This window comes from Microplitis mediator, chromosome 3 (genome assembly GCF_029852145.1).
Source record: "Microplitis mediator isolate UGA2020A chromosome 3, iyMicMedi2.1, whole genome shotgun sequence".
Lineage (NCBI taxonomy): Eukaryota > Metazoa > Arthropoda > Insecta > Hymenoptera > Braconidae > Microplitis > Microplitis mediator.
Window position 1 is genome coordinate 17,013,524 of NC_079971.1, and position 23,304 is coordinate 17,036,827.

At 30.9% G+C, this 23,304-nt stretch overlaps 2 protein-coding genes across 2 annotated transcripts in view; one reads left to right on the forward strand and one right to left on the reverse strand.

Annotated features, from left to right (window-relative positions):
• The first annotated feature begins 13,658 nt into the window (after window positions 1-13,658).
• Window positions 13,659-23,304, forward strand: part of LOC130665167 (uncharacterized) — an 88,870-nt gene continuing 79,224 nt past the window's right edge. Inside the window, exon 1 of the mRNA XM_057465459.1 lies at window positions 13,659-13,864. The gene's annotated coding sequence lies outside the window, so the exon portion shown is untranslated. The remainder of the gene's footprint in view (window positions 13,865-23,304) is intronic.
• Window positions 20,466-23,079, reverse strand: LOC130665945 (zinc finger MYM-type protein 1-like). The gene is made up of 2 exons (XM_057466575.1): window positions 22,912-23,079; window positions 20,466-22,805 (listed from the first exon to the last, which is right to left on the reverse strand). The coding sequence occupies exons 1-2, from the start codon at window positions 23,077-23,079 to the stop codon at window positions 20,466-20,468; spliced, it is 2,508 nt and encodes an 835-aa protein (XP_057322558.1).

Here is a 23,304-nt window from a genome sequence, read left to right on the forward strand (position 1 = left end):
TTTAAACGGAAAATAGAAAATTGTGATGCGGCAGTTGTTAATATTAATATTAAGAGCTCAAACTTTCACAGTATTTTTTTTTCGTCATTTCCAACAATGTTTTCGATATAATGAAAAAAAAAAAATTAGTCGATTTTTTTGAATCAGTCTAATGTATATAGTCTCCATAGTATAGGGTATCCTACGAGGCAGCGTACGAATGCATTGTATGTATACAATATACCTATATATACATATATAATATATATAGGTATATTAGAGTGCTTCATTTCGGAGCCAGATTTTTTTTTTTTGTGCATGTGGAAAAAACCATAGTTCAACACAAAAAAAAAATTTTCGCGCAAGAAAAAAAATTCTATGTCGATTACAGACCTAGCTCATTGAAAAATTCGATTTTCCCATTTAAATAACATGGGAAAATTTTTTTAACTTCCCGCTAAGAACATCGACGATTTTCGAAAAATTGGGAAGTTATTGTTTTCACCCCGATTTTCGAAAGTCGAGTTTTCATCAGATGTCGACGTTTTGAGGTCCTAGGAAGCTATTCTGACTATTCTTAGAATGATGTCCGAGTGTCTGTATGTATGTATGTATGTATGTGTGTGTGTGTGTGTGTGTGTGTGTGTGTGTGTGTGTGTGTGTGTTTAAACTCTTTGTAACTTTTTAACTAATGAATTGATTTGGATGGTTGAGGTGGCAATCGAAAAAGCTTGTTGGCCCTCAACTTTCCTGAAAATTTCAGATCATTTGATTGAGTAGACTCGAAAATATTGGTGAATTACGAAAAAAAAAGAATTTTTTTTTTAGTTTTTTAGTGATTTCTCAGAAACAACTTGAATGATCGACTTCAAAATCTAATCAGCTCTAGAACTTCATAAGCCGCGTCGAATGCCACCTTAATCATATCAGTCGGTTAATTTTTTCGAGAGATATCGTTGGCGAAAGAAATGATAAAAAAAGGTTTTTTTCGATTATCTTTGAAGTGACTCATCCGATCAATTTCAAAATCTAATTAGCTCTAGAACTCAATAAAACGCGCCGATTGCCACCTTAAACGTCAAAATCGGTTGATTAGTTCAAAAGATATCGGCGCTGACAAGTTAAAAAAATAACATTTTATGTTATTTATTTATGTTGTTTATTTTCCGTATAAATCCAAATATAATGTGCTAAAATGTGTCTGAAATCATACCAACTCTTTCTCAATATAGTCTCTTTCGATCATCAGATAATGTCATGTTCCTTAGTTTTAAACATATTGTCAGCAAAAAATTGAAAAAACCCAGTCTTTAATGTTTTTCTCGGATATTCCATATATTATTGCTCTGACCTAAGTCAAAACTCATTCAAATCTTGATTTTGATCACTGACATTGATAATGAAAATTTAAAAGCCGCTTCTTCATTAATGATTTTCGATTCTTAACTTTTCAAACTCTAGCATAAAACGTAACTTGTTAGAGCTTGAAAAGCACATAAACAAATGATTCCATGTAATAGCATTCTCGAGCTCGAAGAGCTCGAAAATATATTCACAGTGATGTTTTCAAGCTCCTTGAGCTTTTTTGTTTTCTAGTTATTTCCATTTTAATTTCAAGCTCTTAAAAAGTGGTTCTGATCGATTTCCAAAGCTCGACATTGAAATTAAAATAACAAGAAAACAATGCAGAACTTGAAAAAACTTTACTGATAATAATTTGTAGAGAATAAAATTTTCAACAAAAAAGACCTTATAAAATTTTGTGATAAGTCTGATAGTTTCACCGGAAAAGTAAAAATATGACAGAGTGATTAGCTTGCCAAGTCTGGTCGCACCTAAGTATTATGGTCGAATATTAGGGCGCCACTGGAAGATGGACTCGGCCTTCCAGAACCGGATGTTAATGTAATTATTTTATATGCTCAGGGTCGTTCGTAATTTTTATAATTTTGTGAGAGAGGAGAGGAATGATGAACAGGCTGAAATAAATTTATTTAAGACTTTGCTTTCAATTTTAATTATTATAAGCACCTTGTTTTTATATTTATTTAATCCTTAATAACAATTATAACCTTATGACAAACTAGATCCTTATGGCAAACTAATTTTCTCGTCCTCTGGACGGAATCTTATGACAAACTAAATTTGCGTCCCCTGGACGTTTTCACACACACACACTCCCACGTTAAAATACCGTCCCCTGGACGTTAAACCTTAATTAACCTTTAATAAATTCGTCCCCTGGACGTTAACCAAAATTTTCCTTAAAACAAACTAAAACATCCCCTGGATGTATAACTAATCTAATCTTAACATGTCCACCGGACCTAAATCACAGATACAGTTTTCCTTTACACTAAATTGACTCTACAACTAAGTGACTCTACTCATTAACTTCAACTTTCATTTTACAACTCCAATCTTCCATTAATTAATTAATTTTGGTTAATATAATTTATTAATTAATTAATTTTAACGCTTATAATTTTCCCACTTTTAATTTAGTCAATTAATCATTCACTTTCTTTTCCAATTGTTCATTAATTTATTTATTTTTCCACGCATAGAATTCTACTATTTTATTCGCCACAATTAATATTTATCAATAACTTTTAATCCATAATTTTCTCACTTATAATTTTCAAAATTAAATTTAATTCACTCACAAAATAATCCGTTTCTCACTTTTACTCAATATTTAATTTACCCAAATTCTAGCGTCCTCTTCAACTTTTAATTATTTAATTATTTATTTAATTTTTACTAAAATTAATTATCACTAAGTCACGACTAGAATTTATTTATAAATTGACTAGAAAATTCGGCCATAGAGTTGGCGTCACTCAGGTCCAGAATTTTACCGACGGATTCGAGTAATTGAAATTTATTATAAATTAATTCAGCCACTGGAATAAATTCCGGCCTCAATTAATTTATTGACTTTATTTTATAATTTAGTTGATTAATATTTCACGCGGAAAATTATTTTATTTCGGCCAAAGGACCTGAAATAATTAAATTTAAGTTACAGACACTATTCAACAAACGAAACGGCGCGACAACTTTTGAGAAACACGAGACGCGTAATTGTAATGGCCAACGGCCTTCCAATATGAAATAATTGTAATTTAACCGACGGAAAGATATCAAATAAATTAATTATAATTAAATTTGGCCATTGGAATAAATTCCGGCCAAGCTAAAATTATAATTTTACCTCCAGAACGTTACTGCAGCAACTGATGATGTTAATTCTGCTGCTTCCTGGATGTCGGTGTAACTTTCCTTAGTAGATGGAATTTAGCCGGTCTCGTGTCGTCTCTGGCTTCTCTTATTTACTTTCTTTATTTATGGTAATTGCTAATATTGATAAACCTGTCAATGAACAGTACGTATAAGTAATTGATTTCGAGATTTATAAAATTGAAATTTATCGGCCAAAGGTCCAGATAATAACTTTATTATTAATTAACTATCGCTTCGTTCCACGTGAAGCAAACTTAAGCGTATATAATTACCTTGATTTTAATTAGTGTCCTGCCGTTGTCGTTGTCTGAACAAAAACTAGAACTCAATTCATGATTCCATGTTCCGCAGTCCTTTTTATATTATCATTCCCTCTATTCTGGTTCACTCCCGAAAACTTAGACTAGGGGAGTGGCGAATGTTCGGGCCTTAGCGATCATGCGACACCCGGTGACAAGTCGCAACCCTAACTCGCAACTTACGAGGTCATTGGCCCGTTAACGGCGGGAATACAATTCAAATTCAAATTTATAGTGTTACGTTCTGGCTCTAATTAAATTTAAATAAAAATTTTTAGAAATTTTTTTTTTGAAGTCTCGAATTATTTATTCGCCACAGTGGGCGAATAAACGGTTCGACACTTCTTATAATCATAATTAATTAATAAATTAATTAATCGTTACTTTGTTGGCGATATTATTTTTATTCACCGCCAACAATGTAACGGAAATCTCTTGCGATAAGAGAGTCGTCGTGGCTCGCGGATAGTCTAAACAGATGACGATGCATGAGACTCGGGCCACGACGATTCTCTCATAGGAAACCTGAGATGCAACGTTAACATTTTGATAATGTATAATACCAAGGAGCGACAGAATCAAGTCAGTCGATTAAAGTCAGTCGTTTACAGGCAGTCGATCACAAGATCTAGTAGAGCTAAGAACTCTACACAAACCTGCTGGCTTGATCCTGTCACTCGGACTTGAAGCAAAATATATATCCGTATTTTATTTAAATACGCACTCCTTATTTAAACTTTGGGCGCCGCTACGGGCAGCCCAAAAATCACATACCTCGTATTGGGCGCCGCTACTGGCAGCCCAATACTCTCACCTGTTCCGGGCGCCGATCCCGGCAGCCTGAACGTTTCCTTTCCGAATCCGAAATTCATGCTTCGAGGCCGATGACGCAGGAGGTCAGGATGTGCGGTACAGCTCGGTCGCGAGATTCGAGGTGTCATCGCGGACCTTACCGAAGGTCGTCCGAAAATTAAGTCGCTGGAAGTTTTTGTTGAGCTTTCGAGCTCATGTGTTGTTGAGTTTTCAAGCTCGTGTGTTGTTGAGCCGTCGAGCTCGTGTGTTGTTGGGCTTTCAAGCTCTTGTGTTGTTGAGCCTCCGAGCTCTGGTGGTTTGACCGATCAATTAAAATTGCTTTTCCCTACGAAGGAACCGAGTCTTCAGGGCTCGTCTTGTTCGCGTTCAACGGAGGCATCAAAGGAATAACTTGGGGCGAGTGATGGGGCCCATAATCGTCATCATGGTAAGTCAATAAACTTTTTTTGCATAAAATAAAAGAAGGTCAACAGCTGACGCACCTGGGGTCTATCGACACCCTAACGACGTCAACCTGGTTAAATTAAAAATATTCTGTCGGATTAATAGATAAGCCAGAATGTAACAATAGTTTTAACCAAAGTGCATAATGTACCCTGTTACAAAAAGATCTTCAACTTTACTTCGAGCTCTAATAACTTTTGAATAGATGGATTTATCGAAAAATGATGAGACCTTTTTTGTAGAGCGTTTAATTTTCTACAAAAATATGTATTAGTCTATTTGATCTATTGATTTGTTAACAAGGTTAAAAATACTTAAAGCTAAAAAAAAAATTTTCCCATGTTATTTAAATGGGAAAATCGAATTTTTTAATGAGCTAGGTCTGTAATCGACATAGAATTTTTTTTCTTGCTCGAAAATTTTTTTTTTGTGTTGAACTATGGATTTTTCCACATGCACTTGAAAACACAAAATCTGGCTCCGAAATGAAGCACCTTAAGGTATATAATATATACTTTACGGCGTGAGTGTATAGGGTATGGAGACTATATACTCTATCTATACTATATATAGGAACTATTCCTATAAATTATAGAAATCATTCCTATAAATTATAGAAACCATTCCCATGACATTATAGGAACTATTCCCTGATTAAACAAAAGTATTTGACAGGATTAAAAAAATTTATATCCTTATGAATGCTATCGAATCCTGAAAATATGATTCAGAAGGATTTAACATGATTCAAATTTTTTAATTCTGTTAAATACTATTTAATCCTGAAAACATGATTTAACAGGATTTGAAATGATTTAAACTGTTAAATACTTTTAAATACTTTTTAATCCTAAAAACATAACGAAATATAAAAATTATTTCAGGATTAAAAAGTATTCAATAGCATTAGAAATTTCAAATACTGGTTAAATTCATTTAAATCCTAAAAAGATAACGAAATATAAAAATTATTTCAGGATTAAAAAGTATTCGGTAGCATAAGAAATTTTAAATACTGGTTAAATCCTTCTATATCCTAACAAGATAATTAAATAAAAAAATTATTTCAGGATTAAAAAGTATTCGGTAGCATTAGAAATTTCAAACACTGGTTAAATCCGTTAATATCCTAAAAAGATAACGGAATGAAAACATTATTTCAGGATTAAAAAGTATTCAATAGCATTAGAAATTTCAAATACTGGTTAAATTCATTTAAATCCTAAAAAGATAACGAAATATAAAAATTATTTCAGGATTAAAAAGTATTCGGTAGCATTAGAAATTTCAAACACTGGTTAAATCCGTTTATATCCAAAAAAAGTTATGAAATAAAAAAATTATTTCAGGATTAAAAAGTATTTAATAGCATTAAAAATTTCAAATACTGGTTAAATCCGTTTATATCCTAAAAAGATAACGGAATGAAAACATTATTTCAGGATTAAAAAGTATTCAATAGCATTTGAAATTTCAAATACTGGTTAAATTCATTTAAATCCTAAAAAGATAACGAAATATAAAAATTATTTCAGGATTAAAAAGTATTCGGTAGCATAAGAAATTTTAAATACTGGTTGAATCCTTTTATATCCTAAAAAGATAACGAAATAAAAACATTATATCAGGATCAAAAAGTATTCAATAGAACTAGAAATTTCAAATGCTAGTTGAATCCTTTTATATCCTAAAAAGATATTGAAATAAAAACTTTATTTCAGGATTAAAGAGTATTCGATAGCATTAAAAATTTTAAATACTGGTTGAATCCTTTTATATCCTAAAAAGATAACGAAATAAAAACATTATATCAGGATCAAAAAGTATTCAATAGAACTAGAAATTTCAAATGCTAGTTAAATCCTTTCAAATCCTTCTACTCCTTTCGATTATTTTAGTATTAAAAAGTATTTAATATGATTAATCGTGAATTTTGAAAAAGGATTTACAGTATTTAGCAGGATTTGGAAGTATTAAAATTTTAATCCTTTTTAATCCTGTCAAATACATTTTTTTAATCAGGGTTCCCATAATATTGTAGGAATAGTTCCCATATAGGTATAGGAATAGTTTCTATACCATTATGGGAATCATTCCCATAATATTATGGGAATAGTTCCCATACCATTATAGGAACCATTCCTATAATATTATGGGAATGGTTCCCATACTATCATGAAAAAATTAATTTAAAGAAAAGTGTGGCAATCACTTTTACAATACACAGAAATTTGATTAAGTATAGAAACAAAAATTCAAACATTGAAAAAAACATCCATATTTAGCAAAAATATTAAAATTTTTAACAAAAAATTTTTTTTTAACAAATTTAGCGTCGAAGAAGCTTCATTTGGATCTCCCCATATTATTCGAGAGATTTCTACACTGTTTTGCACAAAAAAAATTTTTATGATATTATTGTAGTGGTTCCCATAACATAATGGGAATAGTTCCCATAATATTATAGGAATGGTTTCCGTATTGGTATAGGATCTATTCCCATACCATTATGGGAATGGTTTCCACAATGGTATGGGAACTATTTTCATACTATTATGGGAACTATTCCCATAAATGATAGGAACCCGATGAAAAAAGATTTTTTCTAATCATATATGATTATATATGTTCATATATATAATCATATATGAAGTTATATATAATCATGCATGATTATATATGGGGTCATATATAATTATATATAATTATATATGACCCCATACATAATTAGATCTGATCATACCTGGCTGTTATAAGCCCATATATAAGTCTGTATATGATCAGATCTACATATTTATATATAAGTCCGACCCCCTTCGATTTCGCTGAAAATTTTTTATCATTTTCTACCCTACCAAAGACATTTTCCTGAATTTTTTCAGATTTTTTTATCCAACCCAAAAAAAGTTACGAATTTTTTAAAAAAAAACGCTCTTTTTTTTTCAAATTGCTGTAACTTTGACACAAATTGACCTATTGGCACTTTTTTTTTTTGAAAAATTTTGTTTTTAATTGTAGTTTTCAGAAAAAAATACAAAAAATTTTCCGGAAGTCACGATATATAGAATATTTCAGTTTTTTCAATAAAACCGTAATTTTTTCGAAGTCGGAAACCTTCGATTCTCAATTTTTTGTCTCAAAAAAAACTTCAACCAAGACAGTATTTAACCCCGCCATTCCCATTTTGTACCGACTTTCCTTTATATTTTTTTTTTTTCGATTAAAATTAAAAAAATTTCTAAATTTGGCTTATTTTTTATGACTTTGCGCTGAAGTTTCTTTGGATTGTTTTTGAAAGCTCAGAAGTTGAATAAAATTGGACAATAACAACCATAAAGTGTATTAGGGGCAAGAATTGATTTTTTCGGAAGAAAATTCCCAATTTTTAAATATAGTGAAACCTAAACCTACAATTAACCTTCTCACTAAGACAATTTATAGATAAACTCAGAAAAATATCATATATATATTAAATAATATAATAATTCTTTAGATTCAATGTTATTAAATTTTTATTCTGTCAACTATCAATCAAACTTAAATCCCCAATACTTAAAAAATATTCAAAGGTTTCGGCAGCAATTTAAAAGTATAAATCGAAATCGATTGATATACGAATATTTATAAGTTGATAGATAAATAGATTTGATTATATGTATCTGATGAATTCTATTGTATTTTATGTACAAAACCAAATTTATCATTAGGTGCATTATTTAAGTAGGATGTATCAATTTGATTATTTGAGTTAAGTAATGCCATAAACGTTTCTTAATTGTAAGTGTATAACAGACTAGAGGATCAGACTAGAAACCATCGATTACCAAAGTTAAGCAGCATCGACGTGGGACATTAATTGGACGGGGGACCTCGTAGTAAAATAATAGTCAATGGTTAATAATTTTTTTTTTTTTTTTTCATTTAATTTTAACCGACATTTATATTGATGAAGACAATAAATCCTAATTAAACTACTTAATTAATAATTTACAGACATTCTAAATGAGATTCTAAAAATGACTATATTCGTTCATGCATGATCATATATGAACATATCTGTTCATATATAAACAGATCAAGTTATGTATGATCAGACCTGGCCAATTTTTGGATCTAATCATATATAGACGATTACACCGGCACACAAAAAAAAATAAGTTCTCTGTACTTTTGACGGGACCGATTTATTCCCATGTATTTTGACCCGCTGAATCCGAATCCGAGGTCCGTTTAACCCGTACACCCTCAGATTTTTAGAAAACTTTAAAAAACCTCAAAAATACACAAAAATCGTCCGTTTTTTTAATTTATAAATTTTTTTAACCCTAACTAAGCATGATTTTTATGTATTTCGGTCCTCCACATACTAACCTGAAGTTTATTTAAAACATTAGCCATTCAAAGTCTGAGTAAATTCCAAAAAACCCCAAAAAATTGCAAAAAAGCAAAAAAATTCTTAGTATTGTGATGAAAAAAATTTTATAGGGCTAAATAAATAATTATTTTCATGTATGTTTATCTGTCACATATAATTCTCGAACATCCATGGCTCAGACATCTCTAAAATTTTAAATAAATGGCAAAAATTCCCAAAAAATCGAAAAAACTAAAATTTGGTATAACAAAAATCAATTTTTAAATCAAAATAAATAAAAGAAATCATATTGTTCGATCTGTGATATATATATACAACTATGATACTTTGGGTTGCTTAATGAATTCCAAATTGCACTATTGACATTCTCACGTTTCACACTTTCCTGAAAATCTTGGTGACTATAGTAAAGAGCAAGGTGAAAGATTCCATCAGGACATCAGTGTAATGGAAAAACGTTATCAAGGTAAGTGGGATGTCAATATGATGGCAGATTGTTGGACACTACAGAGAGATCTACCTGAAGAAATGAGGAAACGAAAGAGAAACCCTTTATGTAGGACATTTGAGGACAAAAGGGTTAGATATAAGCGGAGAACGAATTAATATTGAAATAACGTTTCTATAAAGATTTTTTGAAGCACAGTAAAATTTTTTTAATGTTTTAGGCCAAAATATTTTTTATATATATATCACAGATCAAACAATATGATTTCTTTTATTTATTTCGATTTAAAAATTGATTTTTGTTATACCAAATTTTAGTTTTTTCGATTTTTTGGGAATTTTTGCCATTTATTTAAAATTTTAGAGATGTCTGAGCCATGGATGTTCGAGAATTATATGTGACAGATAAACATACATGAAAATAATTATTTATTTAGCCCTATAAAATTTTTTTCATCACAATACTAAGAATTTTTTTGCTTTTTTGCAATTTTTGGGGGTTTTTTGGAATTTACTCAGACTTTGAATGGCTAATGTTTTAAATAAACTTCAGGTTAGTATGTGGAGGACCGAAATACATAAAAATCATGCTTAGTTAGGGTTAAAAAAATTTATAAATTAAAAAAACGGACGATTTTTGTGTATTTTTGAGGTTTTTTAAAGTTTTCTAAAAATCTGAGGGTGTACGGGTTAAACGGACCTCGGATTCGGATTCAGCGGGTCAAAATACATGGGAATAAATCGGTCCCGTCAAAAGTACAGAGAACTTATTTTTTTTTGTGTGCCGGTGTTATGCATGATCATATATGATTAGACAAAATCTTTTTTCATCGGGAACGATCCCTATAATAGTATAGGTACTATTACCATACCATTATGGGAACGATTCCCATAATGCATAGCAAAACTTCCCATAATTTATTTATTACTGATTTTATATTCTTGTTCTGCATTATATGATTACTTTTCAAATTTTTCATGTCATTTTATAAATTTTATAATCTTTTTATAAACAAATGGATTAATTAAATATTTTTGGAAACTTTTTATTCACCATATTGTTAGCGTAAGGAAATAATAATTAAAAAAAAAAAATTTTTTTCTTAAAAATGCATTTATAATTTTTATAAATAAATGCGTGTTGTTAGAGAACTATAACAGATAAACGTTAGGTTTAAAATTTATAAGAAAGCTTAACTCATACTGTATAGAAACGACTCGAAGGTCGAAAACTGTATCTGCAATAGTTGCAAAGTTTCAGCAATTTGTTTGTTGACAAATTGAGTCAGTGCTTGGACTTTGTCGTACTCCAAAATCCAGATGTTTTTTAAAACATTGAAAAAATTTTTATTTGCCATATTGTTGCAGGTTGTTGTTTTTGTAATTTTTTTATGTTCTAGAAAAAAATAAAAAAAAAAATTGTCAAACAAACAAATGAATAAATTGTTGACAAAAAATTTTTTTTTTGCCATTATATTTAGAAATGCAAATTATGATTTAAAAAAAAAAACGTTCCTTGATGGAAAAAACGATTATAAACAATAAAATATTGTTTTTAAGAAAATTTTTTTTTTGAAATCATTATTTCCTTACGCTAACAATATGGTGAAAAAAATTTTTCAAAAATATTTAATTAATCCATTTGTTTATAAAAAATTTATAAACAAATGGCAAAAAAAAATTTGAAAAGTAATCATATAATGCCTCACAAGAATATGAAATCAGTAATAGCTTAAAATTAAAAAAAAAATTATTTAACATACATTATTTTAATTTTTAATTTTTTTGGTAGTTCAAAAATTAATAATTAATGAAATCCAAATATTGTATAAACTTTTATACTGTCATCTTGTTGAGTATGTTCATAAAAAGGGCTCCAAGAAAAAAAAAATTTATAGATTAATCATTTAAACTTTTGTGCCGCCTTTTATGACAACACAAACCCGTAAAAAAAATGTTGATTAACAATTGAATAACTTTTTGAAAAATGCTGATGCAACTTTTATTAGCGTGAAATCATATTCTTTGAAGTGTCTAGATTACAGCAGAATGTTTTCAAATTTTTTAATTGATATTTAATTGCAAAAAAAAATTATTTAAAAACTGCGCTCACTAGAGTGGCGGCGCGCATATGCCGAAACTGCCGCGCAAAAGCTAATTTTCAACGTTAAATTGAAATTATAAATATTGGAGCTACAATTCGGGGAGTCGAGAACTTTTTTACTAAAATTTTCTGCTCTTTCAGAAACTTTTCGAATATTTGAGCTATCACTTATACTTTTTGAGATTTTGCCAAAAAGCTGGACGGCTAGTTTTTTTAACGGTTTGTTGTTCATAACAATTGTAATTTTATTTTTCCAAAAAAAATCCAAAAAACGTCTTTTTCTAGACGCCATTCCAGATCGTTTAAGCCATCAACTATATTTTTAGGAGACCTGTAACTATTTTTCGCAGGAACTCAGCTTCTCGACCAGACTAAAATAGAATAAAAATACATTATTTAGGTATTTTCATTGATTCTTTTATTTACCATTTGATATGGTATTAATCTTTTTCTTAGACTAATAAGCCTTTAATAAGCTATTTAGACAGTCGATCTAAAGGAGTAAACTCCAATCGTGCGTCGGAGCTGACACACACACTTTTTTTTTTCTAATTGTTTTAAATCACTTCTTTTAATAAGGTTCGTCTTTTTTACAGTTTTTTAATAATAATTTTATCTAAATGAACTGTATATTTTAGTATTTGATTTATAATTACTATTTATTAAATATTGAAATGACGATATTACTGTTTGAATTAATATTAATTGCTAAAAACATGATAATTAATAGACATCAAGCTTTATTTATTACAGTTCCTTTTTTTCCGTGTATAAATAACAACTTTAGTAAAAAAGAAATTAACTTTTTACACAAATTATGTAAAAACCCATCAATTTAATGTTGAAATTTAAAATAAAGTTACAGAATCGGAAAACGTGTAGAATTGCATTATTTCATTTGTTCATCGTAATTCCACGATGTCATAAAACAAGATTTCTATTTTTTTGAAGTTAAAAGTATAATTTGATCAATATTTACATTGGAAAATGACATTTAAGCTATACTTAATAAATCGAAATAGTATAATTTATGTAGACCAAAATTATATGGAATTTCGCATTAAAAATATTTACTTGCAGTAAAAATTTGAAATTATAATTTTGTTAACAATGCATACAATTTTCCCTTATTAAAAGAAACGATTTGAAACGATTAGAAAAAAGAAATTCTAAATGCTTTTGAATACCTTTGAATCGCCCTTCTTATGGACATTTAACATTGCAAACAGTTTCGAATCGTTTCTTTTAATCAGGGTTTTTAATTATTTGTCTTTAATTATTTGCCTACTACTAAACATACATTAATCTGTTGGTCGACCCTCATCGCAGATTTGAATCACGGTGTAAACACCGTGGGTTTGTTCCATTGTACCACCGTGTATACACAGTGTTTCCACTGTGATTACGTGGTGTATCTACCGTGATTCCACGGTGGCTTTGTGCCATTTCACCACCGTGGTTCCACGGTGTATTCACAGCGTAATCACAGTGGAAACACCGTGTATACACGGTGGTAAAGCCATCGCGTAATCACAGTGGTAAAATGGAACAAACCCACCATGTTTCTACCGTGATTCTAAGCCGCCAGAGGATGTAAAAAAAAAACTTTTTTAATTTCCTGTTCAGAAGCAGTTGGAAATTTTCAAACAAAAGGTGTCATTGTTTTCATTTCGATTTTCGAAAATCGAATTCGTGTATGCGTGTGTGTGTGTATGTGTGTGTGTGTGTGTGTGTGTGTGTGTGTGTGTGTGTGTGTGTGTGTGTGTGTGTGTGTGTGTGTGTGTGTGTGTGTGTGTGTGTGTGTGTGTGTGTGTGTGTGTGTGTGTGTGTGTGTGTGTGTGTGTGTATGTGTGCAATTGAAAGCGATCTGTGGAATTCAATTTTTTTGCAAATTTGAAATCATTCTTTTAAATAGATTTTGAAATATTTTCTGAAAAATATGGTAAAAAATTCATACCGATTGGTACATTTATCTAACAACTGTCATAATAATTTTTCATAAAAATATAAATATTTTAAATTAAAAAAAAAAAAAAAATGAATTACGTGATAAAAAACAAATTTTAACGAAGCTAACTTCAAAATTATTTATGTAATTAGCATCATATATAACCAAAATTATTCAATATCCGTACAAGCACAATTTTCGATCTTTGGGTAAGTTTTTTTTCAATTTGAAATGATAAATTATTGATTGCCATTTTGAAGTAAGAAAAGTTTTAGATATATTATGTGTGAATAAATAAAAATTTTACGCATAATATTTATTTGCTTTCAACCTAGATAAAATTTAGATGGATAGAAAGAAATACTTAATGATGGTAAAGTTTTCATCTTTATTGGAGACTTTTTTCTTCGATACCAATTTCCATGTAATAATCTTGTAGCAATCTTGCGCAAGCCTGATCACTTGTTCTCAATGTCTTTACATGACTATGTATCTTTCTGCAGACACTGGTCCAAAGTTTTATATTGCGTGTCATGCCCAATTTAGTCTTTTCTTAAAACAATTTTCCAGGTAATTTTATATGTAAAGAGTAATGAATATTTTTTTTACGGTTATTTTATCGCTCGGTTACTTTGACGTTGGTTATTTTGTTACGGTTATTTTGTCGCAGGGTGGATCCATATCACAGTGAATTACCATGAATTTATAAAATGGAAATTCACGGTGATTTTTCCATAAATCACTGGAATATTACAAAATTCACGAATGGTTTAACATGCTCTACCGCGATTCCAAGTATAAAGCTGTAAAATTGTAACAGAGTGAATTAGAATTCCCTGTGAAATTAAAAATTTGAATTTGAATTTCGTTTCCCGCCGGTAACCGGCCAACGACCTCGTAAGTTTCGAGTTAGTAACGCGAATAGTCACCGAGTGTCGCACGATCACCGATACCCGAATATTCGTCACTCCCCTAGACTAAGTTTCCGGGAGTGAACCGAAAAATGGTGGAACGAGATATAAAATGTGTAAACGGAACGAGGAATAGACAGAGTTCGTCGGACACCTAAAGGGATCAGACCGAGTAACAAAAAGGTTATCGATTTCATTTCAAAAAAAAAATTTATAAAATTGTTGGCGAAAGAGGAAGTGAGAAGACGAGGAAAGCCGGACAACGGAACTTGGGAAACTCAAAAGAACATCGATGAATTGGTCGCAGCCTGGAGCAGGACATCATTAAAAGTTCGAGGACTGCTAAAAAAGTAAAGGTAAATTATAATTAAAAAGGCCTCTAATTAATTCTCCCATACGAAAAAAATATATATCCGGATATATCCCGGCCAATCTGCATATAAACGACATATATAAAAATGTATGTCTCATATATACAGATTGGCTCGGATATATATTTTTTTCGTATGGGCTATTAATCTGGCTAATTAATTATAATATATTACTTAATATCTTTCCGTTGATCTCACGTAAAGAAACGGACAGTTCAGGCTCTCCAGCCGTTCAATCTCGTGTTCTTAAAAGTTCCATCGCGTCTCGCTTTGCCGCCGTTAAGTGTTCGAACTTTGTAGTATTTATTCAAGGCTCTATAGCCGGAATAAAATAAAGTTGTCGCGAAAATAATCCGGTAAATAAAATTATCAATTTATTCCAGGCTTTTCGGCCGTTATAAATTAATTTATTACTGTAACTTATTAATTCAGGCTGGAATTTATTCCGTCAGCCGCATTAATTCCTAACCCGGGAAAAAATGATTTTGCCTAATCATATATGATTATATATGTTCATATATATGATCATATATGATTATATATAATCATATATGAAGTTATATATAATCATGCATGATTATATATGGGGTCATATATAATTATAAATAATTATATATGACCCCATACATAATTAGATCTGATCATACCTGGCTGTTATAAGCCCATATATAAGTCTATATATAATCAGATCTGATTATATATAAGTCTATATATAATTAGATCTGATCAGATCTGATTATATATAAGTCTATGTATAATTAGATATGATCATACCTGGCTGTTATGACCCCATATATAATCATACATAAGTCTATATATGATCAGATCTATTTATATATAAGTCTATATATAGTTAGATCTGATCATACCTGGCTGTTATGACCCATATATAATCATGTACAAGTCTATATATGATCAGGTCTGATCATATATGAGTCTATATATAATTAGATATAATCATACTTGGCTGTTATAACTCCATATATAACCATATATGAGTCTATATATGATCAGATCTGATCATCTATAAGTCTATATATAATTAGATATAATTATACCTAGCTGTTATAACCCCATATATGATCATATATAAGTCTATACATGATTAGATCTGATCAGACATGATTGATACAAACCCATATATAATTAGATATAGGCCTATATATAATTAGATCTGATCAGACGTGACTGATATAAACCTATATGTAGTTATATATGTCTATGATTAAATCTGATCAGATTTCATTGATATGAAACCTATAAATATTTAAATATATATATATATATATTAAATAATATGACAATTTTTTAATATCAATGTTATTAAATTTTTATTCTGTCAACTATCAATCAAACTTAAATCCCCAATACTTAAAAAATGTTCAAAGGTTTCGGCAGTAATTTAAAAGTATAAAGTATCAATTTGATTATTTGAGTTAAGTAATGCCATAAACGTTTCTTAATTGTAAGTGTATAACAGACTAGAGGATCAGACTACAAACCATCGATAACCAAAGTTAAGCAGCATTGGCGTTGGACATTAATTGGATGGGTGACCTCGTAGTAAAATAATTGTCGATGGTTAATAATTTTTTTTTTTTTTTTTATTTAATTTTAACCGACATTGATATTGATGAAGACAATAAATCCTAATTAAACTACTTAATTAACAATTTACAGATATTCTAAATGAGATTCTAAAAATGACTATATTCGTTCATGCATGATTATATATAATCATATATGATCATGTATAAACAGATCAAGTTATGTATGATCAGACCTGGCCAATTTTTGGATCTGATCATATATAGACAATTATGCATGATCATATATGATTAGGCAAAATCATTTTTCCCGGGTAAGGTTTAACGTCCAGGGGACGGTATTTTAACGTGGGTGTGTGTGTGTGTGGAAACGTCCAGAGGACGCATTTAGATTGTCATAAGATTCCGTCCGGGCGACGAGGTAAAAATTTAGTTTGTCATAAGTAAACCGTCCAGGGGACGAGGTAAAAATTTAGTTTGTCATAAGTAACCGCCCGGGAGACGAGATAATTAGTTTGTCATAAGAATATTAGTTTGTCATAAGATTATTAATTGTTATAAAAGGGTTAAATAAATAATAAGCAAGGTGCTTAAAGTTATTAAAATTAAAATTCAAGTTTTAAATAAGTTTATCTCAGCCTATTTAATATTCCTCTCCTCTCTCACAAAACTATAATTTTATAACGACCCTGAGCATCTAATAAAATTACATTAACATCCGGTTCTGGAAGGCCGAGTACATCTTCCAGTGGCGCCCTAATATTCGTCTATAATACTTAGGTGCGACCAGACTTGGCAAGCTAATCATTCTGTCATAAAATTAACAAATTAAAAGTTGAAGATTTACTGTGGTCCATCGTAATTGTACGCTGGACCGCTTTTTAATTTCCCGCTTAGAAAATCGACGATTTTCGAAAAATTTGGGAAGTTATTGGTTTCACCCTGATTTTTGAAAATCGCGTTTTCAGCAGATGTCGACGTTTGAAGGTCCTTGGATGCTATTCTGGCATTTTCATGAGGAATCTCTGTATGTGTGTGTGTGTGTTTGTATGGATGTAAACCTTTCATATCTTTTTAATGAATGAACCCATCTAGATGGTTTTTGCGACATTAAAAAGTGTTCTTCTAAACTTAGATTTCTAGCAAATTTTAGATCAATTAGTTAAATAGATTCTGAGAGGTTTAAGAAATACAAGAAAAAAAAATCATATTATTTTCGTTTTTTTGGATATTTTAAAAATTGTCGAATCGATCGATTTTTAAATTTAATCAGTTCTAGGACTTGATAAAAACATTCGATTGTCGCTAAGAACGCCTCAATCGGATAATTCGTTTAAGAGATATCGTCGATGAAAGAATGATAAAAATAATTTTTTTTTCATTTTTCTCGAATATTTTAGAGACCATCGAATTGATCAATTCTAAAATCTAATAAGTCTTAGAGCTTGAAATAAGATTTCGATGGCCGTCAAGAACGCCTCAAAACTAATATAATTATGCATTTCAAAATCTAGTCAGCTTTAAAACTTTTTAAGCTGCATTGAATGCTGCCTCAATTATCGATCCCGGATTAATCATTCAAGAGATTTCGTTGTCGAAATAATTCCAAACAAGTTTTTTTTTAATAAACTCAAAAATTGCAAAATTGATTGATTCGAACTACTTTTTAGCGTTGGAGGCTGAACAACCGCTTCCAATTCCACCTCAAACCTCAAAAACAGTTGGTTGGTTCAAAAGATATCGGGGATGAAAAAATTAAAAAAATAACAATTTACATCATTTTTCCCAGATAACACATTATGCAATTCATCATATGTTTTAAAGCTATGTTCAAATAATATCATCAATAAAATTTTTGAAAAATCACTGTTTTTAACTTTTTTTTTCGGATGTTTCATATGTGAACCTGCTGGTTTCATTCAAACTACAGGTCACTCTTGATCTTGATCATGTCTACCTGGGAAAAAATCATCAGACCTGATCATACATGATCATGTGTTAATCTCATGCATGATCATGCCTGAATATTCGCCAGCCATGAGCGTGAGCGATCATGCTTGGTCAAGCATGATTATGCTTTCTCATGCATGATCAAGCATGCTTATGGCTAGCGAATATTCAGGCATGATCATGCCTGAGCAAGCACAATCCCTATCATTACACCGGCACACAAAAAAAGAGTGGTTGGTACATTTGACTAGACCTACCTAGGGTTATGTATTTCGATGCGCTGAATCCAAATATGGAGATTGTTTAGCTCGTCAAGCCTCCAAAATTAAAGTAAATTGCAGAGAAACGCCTAAAATGGCTATAAATCGCAAAAAATGAAGTTATGTAAGCGAAAAAATTTTTTCTGACCTGAATCAAATATGTTCCTTACGTATTTCAATGCGCTAAATTCGAATATGGGGATTATTAAGTTCCTCATGCCTCCAAAATTAGAGTAAATTGCAAAAAACCGCCAAAAATGGTTAAAAAATCGTAAAAAATAGTAAGTGTACAAACATTACAGTGAGTAAGAACAATACTGTTTTTAGATATTATCTTCTACTTTATGACTATTTTTTGCTATTTTTACCACTTTTCCGAAATTTATCCAAAGTTGGAGAGTGTACAAGCCAAACCGACTGCGGATTTGGATTCTGCGCATCAAAATGCGTAAGGAAAATACTTGACCTAAATTAAGATATTTTTTTCGTTTTGTCAAAATAAAAATAAATGTTTACTTATTTAAATTTTTTCATCGAAAATATTTTATTATCCCTGATTTAAAACTTCGATTAAATCCGATTAAAGTTTGATCTTATTTTAATTGTATTTTTTGTATGATTAGACATGACTTTGCATGAATCATGCTTGGCCGTGAATGATTTATGTGTGACCCATGCTTGATCTTGCCTGAATCATGCATGATCATGCTTTACCATGCATGCTGATTTTTTCCAAGGCTATCAAAAAATCCATATGGGAATCCAGCCTAGATTTCTATGTGAGTTCCCACATGGCGTTTTCAGATGGATTCCCATATGGCTCCCTATATAGTAATCCAGCATAGATCCCGATATAGAATCTTACTTGGGCTCCTACACTTTGAAAAATTTTTTGGACCCGGTGTAGTGTAAATGTCTTGATGTAAAAATTTTGATGTGAAAATCACACCAAATTCGGTGTTAAATTTAGGCAGTGTGAATTAAAAATTATACATGACGAAGCGTGACTTTACATTAGTCATACACGGTCGTGTATGCGAATGCCCTGTTACTCTCAATTGTGCATGATTATTCTCTCCGTATTATACATTCTTATCCATCATCATACATGATTAAACCCGATTTTCCATGGTCATGCATGACGTTGCATAATTCGTGCAGTATCATAAATTATCATTCATGATTGAGCTTGGTCATGCATGACATTGCATGAATCATGTGCTAATATTCCTCCCTAGTGATGAATGATTTAGCATGATTGAATATGATGTTACATAGTCATGCATGACGTTGCATAATTCGAGCAGTGTCATGAATTATCATTCATGATTGAGCTTGGTCATGTATGGCTATTCTTTCCTCGCCATGCATGATTAGACATGGCTTTGCATGATCATACATGCCTTTGCATTAGTTGTGCAAAGTTATGCCTACCCGAGAAAAAATGATCAGAGACGAACAGGCATGAGTCTTCAAGCCTGATCATGCGTTAATCTCATGCATGATCATGCATGAATATTCGCCAGCCATGAGCGTGCGTGCAGTGACAGATTTAGGCTTGATGCCGCCCTAGGCCCTGTTTATCGCGCCGCCCTTAATGTTAGAATAAATTCAATTAATTTTTATACAATGTTTTTATTCTAAATTTATAATAACTTTATTTCGTTAGAATATAATTTTTAGTTATAACTAATAAATATTTCAGATATATAAGTAATAAACGTTAGACAAATAAATAAATATGTTTTTTTTTTTTTTTAATTAATCAATTCTAAAATTTCTTTTTCCTGGCTTTGGTACGCGCAAAAATATCAATTATATCATCATACTCAATTTCTTGGACTAGTTGAGCTTCAATAGACAATAATGCAAGAGCATTAAGTCTATCTTGACCTATACTGGCACGTAAATAGGTTTTTACTCTTTTTAAAGTAGGAAAAGATCTTTCTCCTGAACAATTTGTAGCCGGAACACTCAAAAAAATACGTAAAGCAATATCAACATTTGGGTAAACATCTCGAAGACTACGTGAGTGTAATACATTGCATATATTTTGTGCAGAGCGTACATCTTCCGTATTTGCTGAAGAATCTTTAAGTTGGTAATGTAAATGAATACATTCGTTGCCTAATGTCTCTTCTAAATCGTCAGGATACTTGTTGACTAATTTATTGGCAAGATTTTTTAATTCGGTTGTATCTATTTCAGATAAATTATCGAAGAAATTAAATTTTTCGTAAAGCTTTTCATATGCACTTTTACGTCCGGCCAATTGCACACTCAGAGTATCTAAAATAGGGTAATAAACATTTGTGCGAAAATTTTCTTGTCCAGAAGAAGGTATTCTCTCATTTACCCGTGACTCATCTGGCTGAATTTTTCTAGTTTTTTTCCGACGTGTATCATAACGATAATAATCTTGGACGCCAGATAGTGTTTTGGCTTTTTCTTCATATTCATAAAATTGTCTGTCTCTCATGTCCTGAAGAAATAGAGCCAGAGAACTATAGATCTGCACAACAGATGATAAATCAGCTTGAGATTCTTGTAGCTTCTTACTAGCAGCATTAAATCGATCTAAAATTACATTCCAAACGATGACTAGAATTGCTGTTTCTAAATGCTGCAACTTTCGCTGCAATCCCGTAGCTTCAGACCGTGTAGTGGGTTTCTCATCTCCGCTTTCAGCAATAAATTCCAGTGCATCAATTATTGCAGACCATTCTTTTTCTAACACGTAGCAGGCATCATGTCGAGCAGACCAACGAGTTTGAGAAAGACTCTTAATTCTTAAATTTGTACGCTGCACCAAGATTTCCCAACGATGGGTGGATATAGTGAAAAAATTATATAATTCTTGCAAAGTAGAAAAAAAATCGACTGCTTCTGTGACGGATTCGACCGCACATGATCCTACTAAATTTAAAGAATGAGCAGCACAAGGAACGTAATCTGCTAGAGGATTAATTGTTTTGATTCGTGTCTGAAGGCCTGAATAAATATCTGACATATTGCTTGCATTATCATAAGATTGACCACGACAGTTCATTATGTCCAAACCATTATTTTCTAGAGATTTTAACAAAGCATTCTCAATATCTTTAGCTTTATGGCCGATATTTGGTATAAATTCTAGAAACCTTTCAACAATATCACTGTTATCACGTACATATCTAATAATTATAGTAAGCTGATCGACATGTGCAATATCAGGCGTAGAATCTACAATTATACCAAAATACTTAGCAGATTGCACCTCACTAGAAATTTGTTGTAGTACTTTATTCTGCATCAATAATATGATTTCTTCATAGATTGTTTTAGATAAGTACGATGTATTTCCGCTACCAGGGTGCGCGTACAATTTTAGATGTTCAGACAAAAATGGATCAAATTCAGCAAGAAGCTCTACTGTTCCTAAAAAATTTTCATTATGGGGATCTCCGATTCGTTCTGAATTTCCTCGAAATGGCAATCCTCTTATTGCTAGTGATTTAATAATTGCAATGACTCGGAATAAGATTTTTTTCCAGTATGTAATTTCCTCATCCAGCTGTTTTATTAGACGTTGATCAACACGCCCGTGAATTACTGCTCGAGCTTTGAAATAACTAACGTTAGTCTTGTGAAAATCAGAATTTTCATGACCTTCGAGGCGTGCTTTTGAGTTGTTCCAATCACGAAATCCTTCACCAGTAAAAGCATTTGTTTCAACACTTCTACCAAATAATAAGCATGGAACACAAAATACAGAACCCTTAGTTTCTGAATAAATTAACCACTCACGGCGTTGAATCTCTCCATTTTTCAATGTACGTTGAAATAAACTTTTGGAACAATACCTTGTTTTATCATTATATACATTTTTAGAATTTTTAAAATCCGTATTATCATTTCGTGGTATACCGTTCATAGTTATAAAATCCCGTGTTTCTTCATTCAAATTCCATAAAACGGGATCACTATTGAATCGTAAAATATCAGTTGTTGACTGGAGTTCTTCTGTATGTGATGAAGAGAAATTTGATGGCGTCCTGTTCGTATCTTGTGATGGAGAAGTGTTAGACAGTTCTTCTTCGTTATCTGGTGCTGAAGTTTCTTCCAATTCCGGCTATGAAAAAAAATAATTTTAGGCACTTGATATTTATTCACTCTTTATTGAAATTAAAACTTTATATCGAAAAAAAAGTTATTCACAATTATAACAAAATACTTACGACAGATGAACATGACGGTTGTTGGTCATTATTAGAAGAATTAGTTGAGCTTGTAATAAAATTAGATATTTTTGGAATTTTTTTTAGTAAACTGTCTATTTTTGTAGATTCTTCTGCTTTTCTTTTACGATATTCTGCACCACTAAGTTTTTTTCGGTAGCCACTCATATTCAATTAAAAAATAAAATCAGAACTATGACCGAATTATAAAAAAACACCACTAACGCTAGCATTTGTAAGACTGGAACGATTTCTGTATTTTTTCTACAGCGCGATGCTTTGTTTTCTGCATTAAACAAAACAAAGTCAAACGCGTCAAGACCTCTGTTAAGCGTAGCGCTCTTGTTTTGAGTTTACAATCACATAAATAAAACACTCACAAAACAAAATTCT

Bases quoted from the DNA above. Each gene is read 5' to 3' on its own strand.
- LOC130665945 (XM_057466575.1), bottom strand. From the start codon at position 23,079: ATGAGTGGCTACCGAAAAAAACTTAGTGGTGCAGAATATCGTAAAAGA. The intron at 22,806-22,911 runs GTAAGTATTTTG...TTTTTTTCATAG, and splicing joins AACCGTCATGTTCATCTGTC to CCGGAATTGGAAGAAACTTC.